Source organism: Passer montanus, unplaced genomic scaffold (genome assembly GCF_014805655.1).
Source record: "Passer montanus isolate IOZ18808 unplaced genomic scaffold, ASM1480565v1 scaffold49, whole genome shotgun sequence".
NCBI lineage: Eukaryota > Metazoa > Chordata > Aves > Passeriformes > Passeridae > Passer > Passer montanus.
Genome location: NW_024369818.1, coordinates 494,878 through 514,143, shown reverse-complemented (window position 1 = coordinate 514,143; position 19,266 = coordinate 494,878). Strand labels below are relative to the sequence as shown.

The following is a 19,266-nucleotide window of genomic DNA, read 5'->3' as shown; positions in this document are numbered from 1 at the left end:
CCTGCCAGCCCTGCCAGCCCAGCCCTGCCTGGCCCTTCCAGCCTGCTGGGGTGGCGTGGGGTGGGGTGGGAGCAGCCCTGGGAAGGGGTCCCTGCAGGGCTGAGCCGAGCTGAGCTGGGCTGAACAGAGCTGAGCGGGGCTGAGCCGAGCCGAGCTGGGCAGGGCTGAGCTGGGCAGGGCTGAGCTGAGCTGAACAGAGCTGAGCTGAGCAGGGCTGGGCTGGGCTGGGCTGGGCTGGGCTGGGCTGGGCTGAGCTGGGCTGAGCTGAGCTGAACAGAGCTGAGCTGAGCAGGGCTGGGCTGATGAGCTGAGCTGGGCTGAGCTGAGCTGAGCCGAGCTGAGCTAAGTAGGGCTGAACAGAGCTGAGCAGGGCTGAACAGGGCTGAGTAGGGCTGAGCAGGGCTGAGCAGGGCTGAACAGAGCTGAGCAGGGTACTGAGCCCCCAGCCCTGCCCTTCTCACCTGCTCTCTGTGCAGACATTCATTACCTGTAGCTCCCCTCTCAAAGGCCTGTTCTGCTGCTATCTTTCATCTTTTCCCCTTGTTCTTATGCATACTCTTTCTTACTTGTCACAGAGGAATATTGGGATGGAAAACTTTTATCTCTTCCAATATTGGATTTTGCCTCACGGTGTTATTGCTGTGTCTGCAGCAGCCTCATTTCCTCCTCCTGTACGTACCTCTATGGCTGAGTTATTACCCAGGTAAATTTTCTCTGCTGTCACTCTGCCATTTGACACAAGGTGATCAGTTTAATATCAGGGGTTATTTTTCAGAAGCTCCTGGAAGGGCTGATGGACAGAGGAGCCTCCCACATGTAGTGTGCAGTGTGGCTTTATTATACCTGCCTTTCACTCCTTGGCACTGGTGCTGAGCCTCCCGTACAGTTCCTCAGGTTGGGATACATTGCCCAAGAAAAACAAATAGCAACAAAGAAGCAGAGAGGCTATTCCTTAAAGCTGAGCAAATACACACCAAAAAAAGAGCTAATATTAATCTGATTTAAAAAATAAATGAGCTTTAGCTGTTTTTTCATCCCCTTTGGCATTTATTTTCCAGAATTCTGCATCCCATCAGATTATAGTAGTGTAAATGTTCTCAGAAAGCTCATTTTTAGCTAGTATACTGAATTATTTGTATGACCCCCAGGGATCAGTTCCCTGTAATTACACAAACAAAGTACTTGACTTACTTGTAGCTACAGCCTGTAACTGGTGCAGCGGGCAGCTGGTGATGCCGTGTTTTACTGGAGCAGTGCTCAGCAGCAGCTCCTCCCTCTGCTTTCCCCCCAGCACTCCAGGACTCCTTTCCAGGCCATGGAGGAGCTTCCTCGTGCAGGGTGCGTCGCTGGTTTCTGAGCCCGGGGAGCACCTTGCTGCTGGTGCAGCCCAGCTCCCTTCTGATGTGCAGAAAGAGACAAAATACAGCTTTGGCAAAGCAGCACGAGGGGTAAGGAGAGTGCAGGTACTGGGGCTGGCTCAGGGCACTTCACAGGTTTAAGAACAAACAGGTCAGGAGCCTCCAGACTCACCCTGCCCTCAATTGCCGAGAGCTCGGTGGAGCCAGCAGAGACAGCAAAATCTGTACTAAAACCACCAGTGGTGCAAGAGGTGTTCTGGGGTTTTCATCCATGCTGGGCAATAAATTCCTCCTTGGCCTTGGGCAGAACGTGGAAGAGCTGGGTTTTCATTTCCTTCCTGGTGAAAGTGCTCGTGAGGGAACAACATCTGAGCGCTGGGAGGTGCTGCTGGCAGCCCCGAGCAGACACGGGCAGGCAGGAGCAGACACGGGCAGGCAGGAGCAGCCCCGAGCAGACACGGGCAGGCAGGAGCAGACACGGGCAGGCAGGAGCAGCCCCGAGCAGACACGGGCAGGCAGGAGCAGACACGGGCAGGCAGGAGCAGCCCCGAGCAGACACGGGCAGGCAGGAGCAGACACGGGCAGGCAGGAGCAGCCCCGAGCAGACACGGGCAGGCAGGAGCAGACACGGGCAGGCAGGAGCAGCCCCGAGCAGACACGGGCAGGCAGGAGCAGACACGGGCAGGCAGGAGCAGCCCCGAGCAGACACGGGCAGGCAGGAGCAGACACGGGCAGGCAGGAGCAGCCCCGAGCAGACACGGGCAGGCAGGAGCAGACACGGGCAGGCAGGAGCAGCCCCGAGCAGACACGGGCAGGCAGGAGCAGACACGGGCAGGCAGGAGCAGCCCCGAGCAGACACGGGCAGGCAGGAGCAGACACGGGCAGGCAGGAGCAGCCCCGAGCAGACACGGGCAGGCAGGAGCAGACACGGGCAGGCAGGAGCAGCCCCGAGCAGACACGGGCAGGCAGGAGCAGACACGGGCAGGCAGGAGCAGCCCCGAGCAGACACGGGCAGGCAGGAGCAGACACGGGCAGGCAGGAGCAGCCCCGAGCAGACACGGGCAGGCAGGAGCAGACACGGGCAGGCAGGAGCAGCCCCGAGCAGACACGGGCAGGCAGGAGCAGACACGGGCAGGCAGGAGCAGCCCCGAGCAGACACGGGCAGGCAGGAGCAGACACGGGCAGGCAGGAGCAGCCCCGAGCAGACACGGGCAGGCAGGAGCAGACACGGGCAGGCAGGAGCAGCCCCGAGCAGACACGGGCAGGCAGGAGCAGACACGGGCAGGCAGGAGCAGCCCCGAGCAGACACGGGCAGGCAGGAGCAGACACGGGCAGGCAGGAGCAGCCCCGAGCAGACACGGGCAGGCAGGAGCAGACACGGGCAGGCAGGAGCAGCCCCGAGCAGACACGGGCAGGCAGGAGCAGACACGGGCAGCCCCGAGCAGACACGGGCAGCCCGGCGTGCTGAGGAGGCAGCAGGACGTTCCTGGAGCACTGCACACTGCCAGGAGCTCACTCCCAGGGCTGAGCTGCTCTGGCTCTGGGGTGCACTCCAGCTCCAAGGATTTCCTTCTCAAACTCACTCTGAGCATGACATCACTGCTGCCCTCTGCCCTGCTCTGCTCCCCTCATTTCCTGCTGCCTCTGATGAATGTTTTTTCATCTTTATCATATTTATTTTTTTATCTTAGGGCAAGTAGATCCTTTTTGCATGCTTGGGATATGCCCAGCATACCCAGAAAACTAAAAGTAAATGAACAACAACAGTCTTGTAAAGGTCTCTGGCAATGAAAGGCTGATTTATTTATGTGCTGTGGTAGAAGGTAGCCCAGTGATGGATTAAGACTTAAAAAGGGATAATAAAACCAACTTAATTTAAATACTTCTTTATTTTTATATAGCAGTGAGAATGGAAATTGGGGGTTTAAGGAGTTTAAGCCTGTTGTGCTTTGCATCTCTGTGTGCCTGTGTTGTAAGAGTAGGTTATTAGTAAATCACTGACCTGTATGCATATTTTAGAGGTATCATATTAAAACCCCAATGATGAACTACTCTATACATCATTCAATTCTTAGGTTATAAGCCTTTTTTACATAAATCACATTATTTATTTAAAAATATATAAATCATTTTCCTGTCTGCAGAAATAATTCAGTCCTTGGCATTCTTGCATCACACTGGCTGCAGCTGCTGGGAGCAGGGAAGGTGAATCTCTTCAAAACTGTTTTCTCGATGCACACTTCAATGTGGAAATGTGATTATTATTTAGTAGTGCTCGTTGTCACAATGAGTGCAGCCATTCATGGCTTCCCACAGGTGCAGTCACTGCTGAGTGCAGAGCTGGCGTTGCAGTGAGTGCTCTGCTGCTTCTGGAGTGCTCAGCTCCCAGGCTGTCCCTGAGCCCTGAAAGGTCAGCGGGTGCTGACCACAGATCACACCCACACCATCCCTGGGCACAGCTCTTCTGGCTTTTTGCAACACTGAGAGGTGACAGCAGTGAGCTCCAGTGCTTTGCTTGGTTTGAGACAGTTGTGTGGAAAACCTGCAGCAGCACACACCTATTCATGGGCTGGCTGTACCTCCCATTACCAGATACTGGCTTAATTTACTCTGGACTTTGTCCAAATACAAGATTTTAAATGTATGTGTTTTCTTTCTCAGGCTGAAGTTTGTGGGAAAGTTCCAGCTATTTTCACTGCAGTTATTTCCAATAATTAGACTCAGAAAACACTTTCTCTTGTCCATTAAGTCAGAGACTTGGTGTGGGACTTTGTTAAGTCTCCATAATAGCTGAGACAAGAAAATTTCATTTGCTCTGAGTTCAGTTTGTACTTTTGCCCTTGCTGTGGGGAAAAAAAAAAGTAGTTTGACTTTGGCATGAGCTTCTGTAAATCTCTCTTAGCAGATATCCAATAAAAACATATTAGGCTTTGGCAGATAAGTTTTTCCCCAGATGAGTTTGCTTTGAGCAATAGAGCTAGGCAGACTGTTTTATTTTTTTTCCCTGGGACACTTGTGGAAAAGACAAAGAACGGCAGCAGTGGGGCAGGAGGCAGAGCGGCATGGGGAGTGGGAGCAGGAGGTGGAGAGAGGCAGCTCCACCTCACCGGCGTGCTCCTCCCTTGCCACGCCAGCTTTCTGCAGCTGAAGTGGGATCTTTCGGTGGGACAGCAGCTGGCAGAATGCTTTCCTCCTGCTCCCTGTTACCTTGCACCGATGAGGAGCAGCAGCCGGGTCCAGGGGATGAGGGCCCAGGGGCTGCCCCAGGCTCCTGGGGATCCCCCTGCTGCTGACCCAGCGTGGGGTTCTGCTGCTGCTGCTGCTCATGGCACGGCAGGGAAGGGCAGGCTCCTGCCAGGAATGCTCTGTGCTGCAGAGCCGGGAAGGGAGGGCGGCCCCGACCCTGCGTGTGCCGTGTTTCACCTCTGTTCCCAGCGTGACATTTCGGTTGTCTAGATAAGCTCTCAGAGAATGCAGATTTGTCAGTGGCAGCTGTAGGAGCTTGATGGTGGAAGAACAAAGTAGGAATTTATAATGTGTATATAATTGTAAAGAAGGATTTTTTTAGTGGGAGATCAGCGGCAGTGCAGAGTAATAATCATCTTAAAGGGTGACTCTCTAGAATTAGTTGTTATTTTGTTTGAGTCCTTTGAAATGGTTTCCATACTATATAATTATCTTAAATTTTAAGTGCTTCCTGCAGTGATAATGTGTGCATTTTTGCATTCTTATGTAAATGCTTTAGCAGTTCCCAGTGTTGAATTGGAAATGCCATTCAAAAACAGGTAACGGCTTTGCAAAATCTCAGGGAAGAAATGAATCTTTTTCTTCCTCATCATTTTCCAGTTTGCATTCCGGGCTTTCCTGGCTGTGCTTGCAGCTCTGCCAGCAGCTGATTTTGGTAACAAGCATCCAGTGGTGGGAGACAGTGAAGTGAAGAGCTGAATCTCACCAGCAGGAGCTTAAAAAGACAAGAGACCAGCAGACAAACTGTTATAACCTGCAGAAAGAAAGTAATTAGTTTGTAGACCAAATTAATCCTAGGCAAAGCCACCTAGGACTAATTCTAAGAGCACTGCACTGTAATGGAAGTGCAGGAGCCCCTGCTAAGATGATAATTTCGGGTGGTGTTGCTGTGAACACGAGAGCTGCTCCCTCTGGGCACCCGGCTGGGCAGGGATCAGTGAAGTGATCCGTGGCAGTGGAATGGGAGATCAGGCAGTGGGGAAAGGGAAAGATGATCATCACCTTTTGTGATGGACACCCTTGTACTGCAGGCTGGTTTCACCCTGCTCAGCCTGGCTGCTGCAGCAGCTGTGACTGCACACAGGGACCCACAGCTCAGAGGCAGAGCTGACCCCAGGCCCTTCAGATACCTCAAGAAAAATACAGCAGTAGTTTTCAATGTAAACCTGGGCCTGGCTCTCAGATTCCTCCTTGTGGTACAGTACCCAGCGTCTGGTAATCTCCTGCCAGTTCTTTGTTTCAGCTGTGCTTCAAACTTTCTGAGGCAGAGACACAAGTTCTCAAATCAAAGTGCTCACATCATTCACCTTTTTGTGTGATTCAGGGACAAAGATTTCACTCAAACCCTCCTAAATCCTTTCAGGGAGCTCCCTGTCTCTTCAACAGGCAGCACTATCAGGGGATGGGGATGGAGATGGAAAGGGTTCTTTGACTCAGATTCTCAGGAAGCCTGAGAGACTTGCTGGAGTACATGTCCAAGTCATTTAGTGGTCATACCTTTGTTTGAATTTGGTGTTTTTCTAATTTTTTCACTGTAAGAGAACTCAGAACAGCTCCCCTGTGGAAAGGTTATAATACAGATCTCTGCAGTGCTGGAGCAAGTGTCACAGCATTCCCAGAAATCCGTGATTGCAGTCCAGGCTATCTTAGGTTAGGGTTTTAAATTGCACCTCCCAGAGACATTTGGGTGTCTTCCAAGTTCAAATTAGGTTTGCAAGTGTTTTACCAGGGCCCTGTTTCTCCTCTGCTGCTTAGACAACAGCAGCATGGTGTCTCCCAAAAGTCTGGCTCCAGAGTAATCTTTTACACAGCCCAGGGGCAGCAGGGAGTCATAAAGCAGCCGAGTGACAGGCCTTTGCAAAGTGCCTGTCGCTGTGGCAGAAAGAAGCCAGAGCTCCGTGAGCTTATCTGTGTGCTCAGCTGTCTCTTGGAAGGTCAGGGCTGTTTCTTGGCTTCTCTGCCTCGCTGGAGTGGAGGCGTGTTAAGAGGACACACAAGTGCTGGAAAACTTCCCCCAAACTTAAATTGCTTACAAGACATGTACATGTGATTTCCAGAGAGAGATTTAGGCTGTGTTCTGTGTCCCTTTGTAGGTGGGGCCTTCACCTGCTGAGGGGAATGTGTTCCACCAGTCAGCATCAGCTCTCAAGTAAAGGGCCACTCTTGTATCTCATCTCCCCTGCACATCCTTTATTACCTTGTTACTGAAGGTTTTGCCGTGTGAAGTCTCTCAGATCTCACAGCGAGCTGCTGGACAGAGGACAGACATCCCTCTGAGGTGCCCTTAGCACCATGTGGGCAATAGCATCAGGGAGGGGGCACACATTCCAAGGAGCAGCATGAAGCAGGGCTTGGCTGCCAGCAATGCCCTGGCACTGCCAGTCTGCTGAGGTTTGAAAAACATCCACCCATGGCACGCATGAAGGAGCAGTTTCAGTAAATCAAGCTCATTTGAAAAGGTCTCATTACCATTTGGTCAGACAGAGGTGCTGCTTTGGTCAGGATGGAGCTAACCAGTTCCTTGCATTCACATTATTGTTATGAAGCTCAGTTTTTACATTTCCACTTTGTATTACATGAGCTGAATTAATAGTGACAAATAGCAAATGTCTTGGGTTTCTTAAAGCAAGATGTCTGTGTGTCTTTGCAGGCTACCTGAACATTAGGAGCTAACCAAAATGCAGGGAAGGCACGGGTAATATTTGCCTTGGTTACAATACCTTTTGGATCAGGTTCTGAAGGAGTCACTGCTTATGTTGAGTGTGATATCCTGCTTAAGTTTCCCAACACTGACATTATCCATATTAACAATTATGCTTGCAATGCAATGCTTCAGAATAAAAGCCTAATATTAATAGGCTAATATTAATTAATAGGCCTGTTAGTTTGGTGTTATGTTTTAGTATATAATCCCAGTCCAAAAGCTCTGCTGCACGTATTTCTTTACAAAGCTGTCCAGGGGGTTCCCAGAATAGGTTTGGCAGTGCTGCTGCAGGGGAGGCTCCTCTGAGGCAGCAGCTGCAGCACAGGCTGTGCCCAGGGCAGCGTGGGGACAGCACAGGGCTGGGGCTGCCACAGGAGGGACAGAGCTGTGCTGAGCACCCAGGTGTGCTGAGTACAGCACCAGGATGGCACCACGGGCAGAGGGCAGGGCTGGCTGTGCCCGTGCAGCTGACAGCAGCAGGAGCCTGTGTGATGGAGTGTGGCATTATCCTGCTCTGCAGCTCCTGCTGGCATTTATCTTCCACTCGCAGTCACTGAGCAGAGGCAATTGCTGGTGTGCACAAAAAGAGCTCGTTCAGCAGCAGCTGAGCTCTTCCTCTGGTGCAGACCCCCTCCTTCTCCAGCGTCAGCAGAGCTGCTGGAGCTGGGCAGGCCGGGCAGAGCGCAGGCTGTGCTGCAGGCTGTGCCATGGCAGCACAGGATGGCACTCGGGGAGCAGAGGGGATCCCTGTGCCCTGGGCTGAGCAGCTGCACGGGCACAGCCAGGCTGCAGGCTGGCACAGCCAGCATCCCCTGCTAGCAGCACTGCCCCTTGCTCTGAGCCTGTCCGTTCAGCTGCTCCTCCCCAGAACAGAAAAAGCCCTGTGTGCTTTCTTGATTTTCCACAGAACTTAGGAGCTTCCACTGCAGGAGGGGTCATGTCCTGCTTGTAATTAAACAGAGAGATGTAGAGCTTGCTGCAAACACTGATTAGATCATTGTTTTCCAGCCCTTTGAGATGAATGTGCATGAAGTCAGGGGTGTCAGTCCAGAGGAGATCACTTCCATCTCCCCAGCCAGGCTGGGCTCTGCTGGGCTGGGCTGGGCTGGGCTGCACTGTGCCATGCCATACCATGCTATGCTGGGGCTCTGCTGGGCTGGGCTGGGCTGGGCTGGGCTGGGCTGGGCTGGGCTGGGCTGCACTGTGCCATGCCATACCATGCTATGCTGGGGCTCTGGCTCTCTGCTCCCTCAGATGCCACTGGCCATGTCCAGGCAGTGCCAGTGGGCTCAGAGCTTGGCCCTGGGAACAAGGGCATGAAGGGCTGTCTGTGACTGAGAGCAGGAGATGATCCTCACACTTTAAAGGGATTTTTTTTCAACTTAGGTCTGTTATTTTTAAAAAGGCACACACTTAATGATACCCTTAAGTTGAAGACATTCTGCTCAACAGCTGTGCTGGAGAGATTTGGCAATACCAGGATTTGATGTCAATTATAACTGCTAGAAATCTGATTGCAGTGTCTGGCAGGTTCTCTGTGTAATAATGGATTTGTTATAAAGTAGGTTGCTTAGCATCTTTGGGGCTCTCTGCTCTAGTTCTGGGGAAGAAAGCTGTTCAAGCTGCTTTTTGCATCTTTCTCCCTTCCTTTAATATTTAAGCTTGGGTACACTGACTAATCAGAGGGTCAGAAATACCATAAAATTGGACTATATTTATCAGAGACACAACTGAAAAGACAGAGAACTTTTCAATAGTGAGGTTGAGCAACAAAGTCCATTTTACTTTGTCATAAGACAAATGTCTGAAAATACCTTACCTCTGTTATGCAACTCAATGGTGCAGCCTCTTCTTAAATGTTGTGTTTCAGTTCTGGAGATGATAGAGGGAAAAAAAGAAATAATTCAGTGAAGGGTAATGAAAATGATTAAAGGCACTGAGAAACTTTCATATGAGAAGAGATTTAAAAAGATTAGGCCTGCTTATTTAAGACAAGAGATGAATAAGCAGAGGCACGATGGAGAGATGTGGGGTAATGAATGGCACAGAGTACTTTTATGTGCTGTTTTCCAAAATTAAAAGCTGAGAGTAGAAAGCTTAAAAAAAAAAAGACAAGAAGTGTGCTTATGATAAAAAACAACAGCAGACACATTTTAAATATGTTTTCCACAGTGCTGGATTCACCTGTGGAAGCCACTGTGGCAGGGAACAGAGATAATGAGCTTAGGAAAATTATGAAAAGGATTGGCTGCTCTGGGGAGAGCTGAGAGCCTGCTGAGAGGGAAAGGGAGCTCTCTGGTAGTTTTCAGAGGGAGCACGGTTCAGCAGCTGGCACAGCCCCAAGGCTGCTGGAGTGATGCTCAGCCCCAGTGGGCTCGGGCTGTTTGTTGCACACTGATACCTGCACACAGAGCACCTGCTGCAGCTGCCTGCGCTGCTCCAGGGACCTGAGGCTCCTCCTGCAGCTGCAGAAGTTAAAACAGGGTGGGTGCAAGCACTGGCATGTGCTAAAATAAGATTGATCATTCAGGTGGTGGCAGAGGTTTCCCTCTACAGTGCTTCCAGCATCATCAAGGTAAACATGATCAGAAGAGAAGAATTTGGGGTGCAGTGGGTCTTCTGTCCAAGAGAAGAATTTGGGGTAAAGCAGTTCTTCTGTCCAAGAGAAGAATTTGGGGTGAAGTGGGTCTTCAGTCCTTCTTCATCCCAAGTACATTGTATGTCAGAACTTGGTGGGATGGGTTAGGACAGGGACCTGTGTTTGACATCTCTGAGCTGGACTCCTGGGCCTCTTGCAGAAGTTTTAAGCCCCATTGCAGGTGGTTTTCCAGCAGGATTCATTTCCTCTGCAGTAACCAGAAGAGTGCCTTCCTTCTCTGTGTATTGTATCTTAGTTCTCCTGCCCCTATAAGTTAAGGAATGCTTTGGTTAATGAACACAGCTGTGAAGTGAAGCATCACCAGAAGACAGGGGAGCAATAACATGATTGTGCATAGTTCCTGCCTCAGTCACATTCCAGCCTTGTTTACAGCCTCTGAGTGCTTTCCCTGGGGTCACCAGGCTGCACATCCTGACGGGCAGAGCGCGGAGGTGACGCAGCCAGCTTGAAATAGCTGGTTATTGATGGGCCTAAAGGCCTCTAAAAACCTGGGCAAAGATGGAGACTTGCTCAACTGAGTCACTGCTAAGGGTAGAAAAAGAGTAATGAACAAAATTCACACCTCTGAATCTCTGTTTTTGTAATTAATGTTTTCTACTTCGGTTCACTGTGGGCGTTTTCCCCTGAATTTGTGCATTTGTTTCCTGTGCAAAGGAATGATGTCAAGGGAATCATTAGGGGCTCTTTTCAGTGCTTTTCTCATGGATTCAAAGAAAACCCAGTGACAACCTGAAATCTTTCTCTGGAGATCCTGGTTATCCAGCTGCTTCCTTGGGCTCCATTGTACCCTTCACAAGCTTTGCACTAAATAATTTTACACACCACTGCTCCCCTGCCATCACCAGCACTCCTCTCACAGGGGAGCTCTGGGCAGCACCGTGGGGCTGGAAATGTGCTACCTCTGATGAAAATGCATTGCTCTGAGGTAACTGTCCTTTCCCACTGCTGCAGCAAAAGGCTCCTGGGGCTCAGGAAATCCCAGCTCTTCAGGCTCCTCGCACGGGGGATCCAAAGCTGTTACTCCTGGTAACGTGAAAGCTGAAATATTCCCATCCTGAGCTGCCGACAGCCCTGCACATTGCAGGGTGGTGGTGCACAGGATACACCCTGGAACCTCACATGCCAGCATGGAGAAAATCAATCTCTGTTAATGAAAAAAGGCAGGCTCACTGGTGCAGAAAATCACTACTCTGGAGCCTTAACGAGGCTCCTTCAAAAATTCATGATTATAAAATGGAATCCTGGGCTACATTATAGTTCTGAAAGAAATTGGGATATGGAGGGAAAAAAATCCAATTTTCATTAAGTGGAGAAAATAAAGGATAAATCCTGTACACAGACATAGTCATTGATCACAAGGAATATAATTACATGCTCAATATATAAGAACATTCTCCAAGTTTCCCAAGTACACAATACTTTTCTTGAATACTTTTCAAAGTTAAATATTCTTTTCTTGCTGTTTACTCTGTTATTTTTAAAAAGGCACACACTTAATGATACCCTTAAGTATCCCTCTAGCACTAAGTCCATCTGAACAAAATCTGTAATTGCTCTAATAAACTGCTGTGGGGTTTGTTCTGTCTGGGACTGAGCAATCCCAGAACAATATTTGAACAACCTGGGATTGTTCTAATATCCTGCTGCAGGATATTCCACCTGTGGTGAGAAGAAACATTGAGCAAAGCCAGTCCTGACCTCGTGGCTTGAAGAATTTGGTGGTGGCCCCTGCTGGTGCTCTCCCCAGTGCCCATTCAGAATGCAGTGAGTGGCAGAGAGCAAACTCCTCCTGCCCTGTGCCCTGAGCATCCCAGCAGGGGCTCTGAGCCCCTTCCTCACCCACAGGTTCCTCTTGTCGGCTCTGGGAGCCTGAAGCCCTGCTCAGAGTCATTTTATTAACAATAATTAAATAATTATAATTAACCTGCAGGCTAGGTGGGTGTGATGGCTGATAATTCCAGGGGGTTTGGCTTCAGATATGTCTTCTGCACATACAGCAGGAGGAATTCCAGACTGGCTTTTATGATGCTTTAGCTTTCAGGCTTGGCATTCTGTAATGTAGCCTGAATTATTTTAGAGATAACCTAGTCAGCTGCCTGGAAATACAGCTACTCTGAGTGCATAAAAAATGCCATGAGGCCTTTTTACCATATTATCATACACCAAATTATTATTTTTTAATTATTCTTCACATGTTCAATGCAGCTACAGATTTGTTCATGAAGGAACCTCTCAGCAGTTCAGCTGAGCAGCTCCAAACCAAGGAGCAGCCCTGACAGTTCATCTTCCTGCTTCCTTGAGCGTGGCTGAGTCACGACCACAGTGACTCCAGCACTGTCTTCTCCCTTCTATTTATTCATTCAGTCAGTCAGTGTTAGGGGTGCCTGTGTGAGGGGCTTGAGTGACTGCAGTTTATTGTCATTTAGGTGCCATCATCAGTGACTTTTGAGGAAAGCAGAGATGGAAATAGTGTTTCACAGAAAGAATTCTTTTCATCGGTTTCGTGTAATAATGTATCGATAACGCTGGACTCTCCAGAACTCATTTGCATTGTTTTCATTGCAAGGATGGACTGGAAGGACAGCTGAGAGACAGGAGAAACCTGGCCTGGAATAACCAACACTTGTGCTTGTAAATCTGCCATTGTAAATCTTCCCAGCTGTGAGCTGGGAAGCGTTGGTGCTGACTGGGGCACAGCCTCTGCTGACTGGAGCTCTTGCTCAGGGTATTGATGAAGAATTTTCAGCAGAGGTGACCCAGTGGCCACCCCGCAGCTGCTGGCCCTGCATCCTGCCGGTGTGCTCAGCTGGGCTGGCCCGTGCCAGGCTCAGAGGCCCTGTCCCTGCAGTGCCCATCTGCTGTCCTCTCCCTGAGCCCCCAGCTGCTGCCTGTGCAGGGCAGGCAGAGCTGCCAGGGGCTGCAGCTTTGCCAGGGGGTGCCAGTGCCCCTCGCAGAGCTGCAGCCAGAGAAAGGGGCACGGGTCCCTGCCAGCCCAGGGGACCAGGGGCTCTGCCTTAGTGCCCAATACCTGCAGGGAGTGAGGAATGCGTCTTAACTGAGCCTCTTATGGACAGGTGACTTTGTGTTTGTGGGGAGGATCCAGCCCTGCAGCTCCTGCGGGATCCCGGGGTGCTCCAGGAGGGATTTCCAGGGGGGATGCATTTCCCTGGGGGGCTCTGGGGTGCCTGGCACTGGGCTGCACCTGCAGGGCACTGCCAGGCTGGGCATGGGCTCAGCTGCAAACTCAGAGGAGCACAGCACTTCCAGGAGAGCTGAGGGGAAAGCAGGAGTGAGGGAGGGCTTCTGGGTCTTTCCTTCTGTCCCGTCCGTGTCAGGGACCCTGGGCTGCTGCTCCCTGAGAGCTCCAGAGCAGATGCTCGGGTTCTGTTTGCAGTCTGACCCTCTGCTGCTGTGTACAAGCGAGCCTTTTGTACCCAAAACAGCTCCAAATTACTGTACATAAACCGTAATCTGCCAGTGGGAGCACTGTAGTTTTCCATTTTGCTCTAATTGGATGATACCCTTGCAATAGTCTTTGTTACCATGGCTGGTGCTGGGCAGAGAACAGTGAGGGAAGGCTTTTATGCAGAAATCTTACAAAAATGCAATGACTGTCCCTATTTGACAGCAATTGAAACCAATTGTCAATTAACTAAATAACAACCAATTAGCTTAGAGGAAAAAAAGAAGAAAATTGCTTGCTTCACATTCTTTGTTGAAGCAAATGCCAGTCAGAGAATGGGAGCTTTTTTCTTTCTCTTGTAAAGACAAAATGGCAAAAGATGTGCAGAAAATGCAAAATGGTGGGTTCTTTTTTTTCCTAATGCCATCCTTTTCTCACATGAGAATATTTTAGAAACTAGATAAGAATATCTTCAGCTCCTGAGCCATTTAATTTCCTGTGATATTTTAAAATCAAAATTACAATCATTATCCAAGCACAATTTTTCCTCCTTTCTGCCATGCTCTGCAGGGTCCTGTGAGCTCGAGGACAGCTCCCCTGCAGCTGGGGAAGGCCAGCACACATCTGGCTGCTGTGTGCTGCACTGAGGCACCACTGAGGTGTTAATAAATCTGCATGGCCAGGCCAGACCCTTCCTCCTGCATGCTCTAGAGTCCATAGGTGAGACGTTGCAGGACTTGTGAGGGTCCGAGGCCGAAGGAGCCAGGGCTGTCAGGGTTAGGGAGAGACAACCATTCACTGCTGGCATCACGGCTCTGCCCTCATCCTTACACAGCTGAGGGCAGCAGTCAGTGCACAGAGCGCTCTGTGGGCTCCTCCTGCCTGCAGGGCTGCACCACAGCTGCTCCCAGGGTGAACACTCTGGGTCTGCCTGACATCCCTTGGCTGCATCAATCAATAAATCCTCTGACTTTCTGCTCATTGCTCACAAAGATCTTATTACATTCTACTTAGAGCTGCTCACAGCATCATTTCACAGGTTTCAAATTGTGTTACTCCTTTGTTAATGCTTTTAGGACCCACGTTTCATAACTGGATGGTTGAGGATGAGAGGGATGACTTCTGCCCGTTCAGAAAGTGCTGGATGTTGATGCTTTTTCATTAACTGATGTGGGATTTGGCCCTGCACGTATTGATCTGTTGCTTTCTTACAGGAGCATTTTACACCTGAATGCAAGTTCAAAGAATCAGTATTTGAAAACTACTATGTGACATACTCCTCAATGATCTACAGACAGCAGCAGTCTGGCCGGGGTTGGTATTTGGGTCTTAACAAGGAAGGAGAAATAATGAAAGGAAACCACGTGAAGAAGAATAAACCTGCAGCACACTTTCTTCCAAAACCCTTAAAAGGTAATTGCTGGGGTTTGCTCCATTTATCTGAACTGATACTGCCTTGTGTTTAATTCCTGTGCATACATTTGGACCTGTCCAGCTGCTTATATAACAGGAGTGTCACGTTCTGTTCCGTGGTGTTCATCTCAGCAGAGTCCCAACAGTTAAATCACAACTCCTGCCAGGGCCTCTTCTCTGTTCCTAAGGAATGCTGGTTTGGGTCAGCTCGGGTGTGTCCTGCAGGGCTGTGTCAGTGCTGTGGGATGGAGAGGAGTGGTTTTCCCCTCCTGTAAAATGCCAGTGCACTGGAGAGGCTCTCAGGGAGTGTTTGGAATGGAAGGGGGCTCTGCCCTGGGTGTTGTCTCTCCTCCCAGGGCAGGGTGCTGGCTGAGCAGTCCCAGCGCCGGGGCTGGCCCTGCCCCAGCCCCAGCCGTGCTGACGTTCTGCTCTCTCTTGCCTTGCAGTGGCCATGTACAAAGAGCCTTCCCTCCACGATCTCACAGAGTTCTCCAGGTCTGGAAGTGGGACCCCAACAAAGAGCAGAAGCGTTTCAGGAGTGCTAAATGGGGGTAAATCCATGAGCCAAAACGAGTCAACGTAGCCAGGTTGAGGCCAGCCAAGTGCTCTCTAACAGAACCTTACCTCGGGATGCAGTTGAATTCTTACTCTCAGTCTTTCATCCAAACCTTCAGTTGCCCAGGACGAGGCACCGAGCTCCATAGGTCACCCGTTATCAGCCATTAGATCTTCTGTTGGCAGAGGATAACCCCAGGCATGTAGAGTGTGCGTGGGCACACGCCAGGCAAGGCAAGGACAGCAGCAGACACAGCTGCGGGAAACCTCCGAGAAGAAATGTCCGGCTCTTTCTCTCTCTCACTTTTTCTTTCTCTTTTTCTCTCTCTCTCCTATGCTTTGTGGAAAACGAAACTAAAACATTTCACAGCATTCACTGCTGATAAGAATTTGCTTTCCAACTCAGAAAAAGACCACTTTTGCTCTTCAAAGGAAATTTTAATGCTTGTATGTTTTATAGGGGCAAACGAAAAACAAATACGTAAACTCTGTTGTTTCCTTGGCTTACCGTTTTATATCTAAGGCTTGATAAAAAAATGTATCCTTTAATTTGGAATAGTGCAACTTTTTGATTTCTGAACTCCAATGGGTCTTTAAAGCTATGTCTTTAAAAAAATAATTCAAAATTCAGGGTTGGAACTGAGAGTTGGTGTCTCAGGCTCAAGCAAACAGTGTTCTTGTGGTTTTAAACACAATGAAATATAAATTTTTATAGATTTGTAGTTTCTGGTAAAGTTCTTGTGCTAACCCCAGTCTGTAGGAATTGAGTTGTTTTGTTATCCCAAGTGGAAGTTAACAGAAAGGGATAAAATTATCCTCCAGTGTAGATTTCTCTTAATTCCATTTTGTGTGTCATGTTAAACTATCGTTGTGGCTTCTTTTCTAAAGACAGAAACTGTGGAATTAAGGTGACTTAATTTTTTTATAAGAAACGTCTTATTTGTAAAAGTCCTTTCACTGTAACAGGCAAGTGAATATTGTGTAGGAGGAAGCGTTAGGACAGGTTACCCCTAAACAACATATACTTATACATGCTATTGGAAACAATTGTTTAAAAATGTAGTTAGGTTTCCATTTAGGTCATCATGTCTGTTGCATGGGAGAAAGTTGGAATATTGGCATAGAGTTGCATGATGTGTCAGATTTTGTGCATTAATCATCGTTGGATTCTGTGCTCCAAAACTGAATTAGTTCTGTACAGGCAGCTTTCTGCCTGGTACAAAAAAGTCGTTTATTATTTGTTGTATACACAACCATGCACTGAATAAACTATTTATATTAAGATGTACTTTTTAAAAAAGCTTGTTTGATTGTATGCTGTACATCCATGGTTCGTTTGAAGGGAAAAGGGTTGGCAATTAAATTATGAAGTTACAAAACCTTCAAAATTCTTTGTAACTAATGTTCAGAATCTCTCTGTGTGACAGTCATTCCCTGTAACGCCATTCATACAGAATTCAAACCTTCTTTGCTTTTGGGCACTGTCAGAGCTGGTCCTGCGTGCCCAGCTGAGATACTCAGACACAGCCTCGGGTGTCCCCAGGCCTGGGGTGAGCCCTGGGCTGGGCTGGGCTGGGCTGTGCCATGCTGTGCCATGCTGAGCTGCTGGCCCCAGAGCTGCCCCTCTGTGCCCTGGCCACCCCTGCTCCCTGTGTGCCCCCTGAGCTCTGGCAGCTCTGCTGGATGGAGGCTCAGCCTGGGGGATGCTCAGCACTCCTGGGGATGCTCATACCTTTGCTCTGGAGGGAGAAGATCCCTCTCTCCTGCCTTTTCTCTCTGGAGAAAACTTCCCAGGAAGCCTTTGCTCATCTGCAGCATCCAGGCAGCTCTGACAGGTGAGCTGCACTCATCAAGGTGTTCCAAGAAGTCCTAGCAGGGACAAGTTTTCATCTTGGGTGGCCGAAGAACCAGTTCTGGAAGACAATAATGGAGATGGAGGCAAAAATCTACCCCTCAATGTTAGGCTGAAATGAAAATGAGATATTCTGTTGTCTGCTCCGTGTTCCTCCCACCTGACCGAGCTGGAATAAAACCAGCTTTAAGGTCAGGGCTGGGAGAGGAGGGAAGGAGATTGTTTCAGATCAAACCTCCAGGTTTGTTGTTTCATGGCAAACAGCAAGTGAAGAGCTCTGGCCTGCTCTTAGAGGGGCCAGGCTTCCCCAGCTCGCCCCTTTCCAGAGGGTGAGCAAAGTGGCAGCACATCCAGGGCTGCAGAAATCCTTAAAAAACTTTTAAAAACTGAAGATGTGGTCACGATTGCTCCAGAGGTTTTGATAACTGAGTGGGTCTGGATCATCTCTTCCCTTCAACTAAATTGGGGAATATTTTCTTGCCCCTCCCATCCCCAAACATCAAACTCCTGCGGGGACATGTTCCAGGCAAGGAGCCTTAGGAACACAAAGCCTGGTTTTGAGCAGGCACATTTGCAGCCCAGCTGGTTCTGGGTGTCTCCTGCCCTGGAGCTCTGCTGCTTTGCTTCGTGGCTCCAGCAGTCCTGTGCCTCCCCATCCCCAGTAGCTCAGGCCTGCAGCTCTCCTGCAGTTGGGGGGAATTTCTTCTCTCCAGTCCCGCTCTGAGCCCGCAGTCTGACCCAGCCCTGTGCTGTGAGCTGTGAGCATTCACTGCCACATCTCCTGCTCCAAAGCTTTCTGGTCCACCCAGCTAACACAGGCTGCTCCTGGCTGGGGATGAGGACAGAGATGTGGTGCTGGATGAGCCAGAAACAGATGTTTGTGCCAATTACCTTAGATTTCTGACAAAACGGGTCCAACAATATTTTTTCCTTCAGGTACTGAGGACTGAAAGGGGAATAATCCTGCTGGAGTGCTGGTAGCAGACAAAAGGTTATGTATCTATGAGCAGAGCGGGTTTTACATGGAGGCTCTGGAGCCACAAATTGGATTTAATAAGGAAAGTTAGAGTTCAGTGACTTCACAGAGTGAAGGAAATCTTCTGCCCCAGCCAGCAAAGTTAAGACAAGAGTGTGCTTCATCAGAGGACCAGACTGAGGAATCAGACTCCAGAATACTGGTTTCAGCACCCATACATTAGGAAGTTAGATTTTCTCCTGGCTAATCCCGTCCTTTGAGAAACCTGCCAAATGCAGGGGGAAGGTCAGTGTGGATGTCTGTCAGTCAAAGCCGGGGGCACTGCTCAGGCTGCTGTGCTGTGCCCCAGGGCAGGGGCAGTGCAGGCACTGCACAGCTGCAGTCAGGAGCGGCCCAGGGGCTGCTGTGGCTCCAGCCCTGAGCTCCTGGGAGCTCTGAGCACCTGCAGGTCGGGCTCCTGCCCCTGGCACTGCCAGGGCTGGGATGCCTTTCAGCTGCCCCTGCTGCTGTGCCTGCCCCTCCAGCAGGGCTGCCAGGAGCTGCCAGTCCCTGCCAGCAGCTTCTGACACAGCCGGCTCCACCTGCAGAGCCCTCGGGGCTGGGCAGAGCACCCCAGCTGCAGGGCAGGAGCAGGGCAGCCCTGCAGCCTGGGGCACTGGGAGCCCCTGGCACAGCTGGCTGCTCCTGGCCTGGCTGGGGCTGAGCAGAGAGGGGACAGCTCCTCTCTGTGCCACACAGACCTCTCTTCTTTCCCTGCTCAGCTGGAGTTTGCCCATGCTACCTCAGCATGGCTGTGTCTCTGCAGGCTCCTGCTCAGCCCTGCTGGCACGGTGGGAGCCAGATCACTGCCAGCCTGGGGACTGCCCAGGGAGGGGCAGGGCCCCTGCTGCCCCTCTCCTGGGCATGCCGGAGCTGTGCCCAGTCAGGGATGAGGAGCTGTGCCCAGTCAGGGATGAGGAGCTGTGACAATCCAGGGGTGCAGGAACTGTGACAATCCAGGGGTGCAGGAGCTGTGCCAGCCCAGGGATGAGGAGCTGTGACAATCCAGGGATGAGGAGCTGTGCCAGCCCAGGGGTGCGAGGAGCTGTGCCAGCCCAGGG

General features: G+C 50.3%; 1 protein-coding gene and 1 long non-coding RNA gene across 9 annotated transcripts in view; one reads left to right on the top strand and one right to left on the bottom strand.

Moving 5' to 3' along the window:
* Nucleotides 1-16,751, top strand: part of FGF13 (fibroblast growth factor 13) — a 184,411-nt gene extending 167,660 nt beyond the window's left edge. For 7 of the 8 annotated variants that reach the window (XM_039722637.1, XM_039722636.1, XM_039722630.1 and 4 more), the window contains 2 exons: nucleotides 14,585-14,783; nucleotides 15,230-16,751. In XM_039722637.1, coding sequence (XP_039578571.1) covers nucleotides 14,585-14,783; nucleotides 15,230-15,366 — 336 coding nt within the window. In that variant the 3' untranslated portion in view covers nucleotides 15,367-16,751. Of the gene's footprint in view, nucleotides 1-575; nucleotides 704-1,291; nucleotides 1,515-14,584; nucleotides 14,784-15,229 lie in introns of those variants that run through there. The other variant, XM_039722632.1, reaches the window with a different exon arrangement.
* On the bottom strand, nucleotides 2,804-18,747 carry LOC120508747. Its single transcript, XR_005629060.1, has 3 exons — nucleotides 17,071-18,747; nucleotides 9,128-9,180; nucleotides 2,804-5,319 (listed from the first exon to the last, which is right to left on the bottom strand). It is a non-coding gene; the product is annotated as an uncharacterized LOC120508747 (long non-coding RNA).
* Between the last annotated feature and the right edge of the window lie 519 nt (nucleotides 18,748-19,266).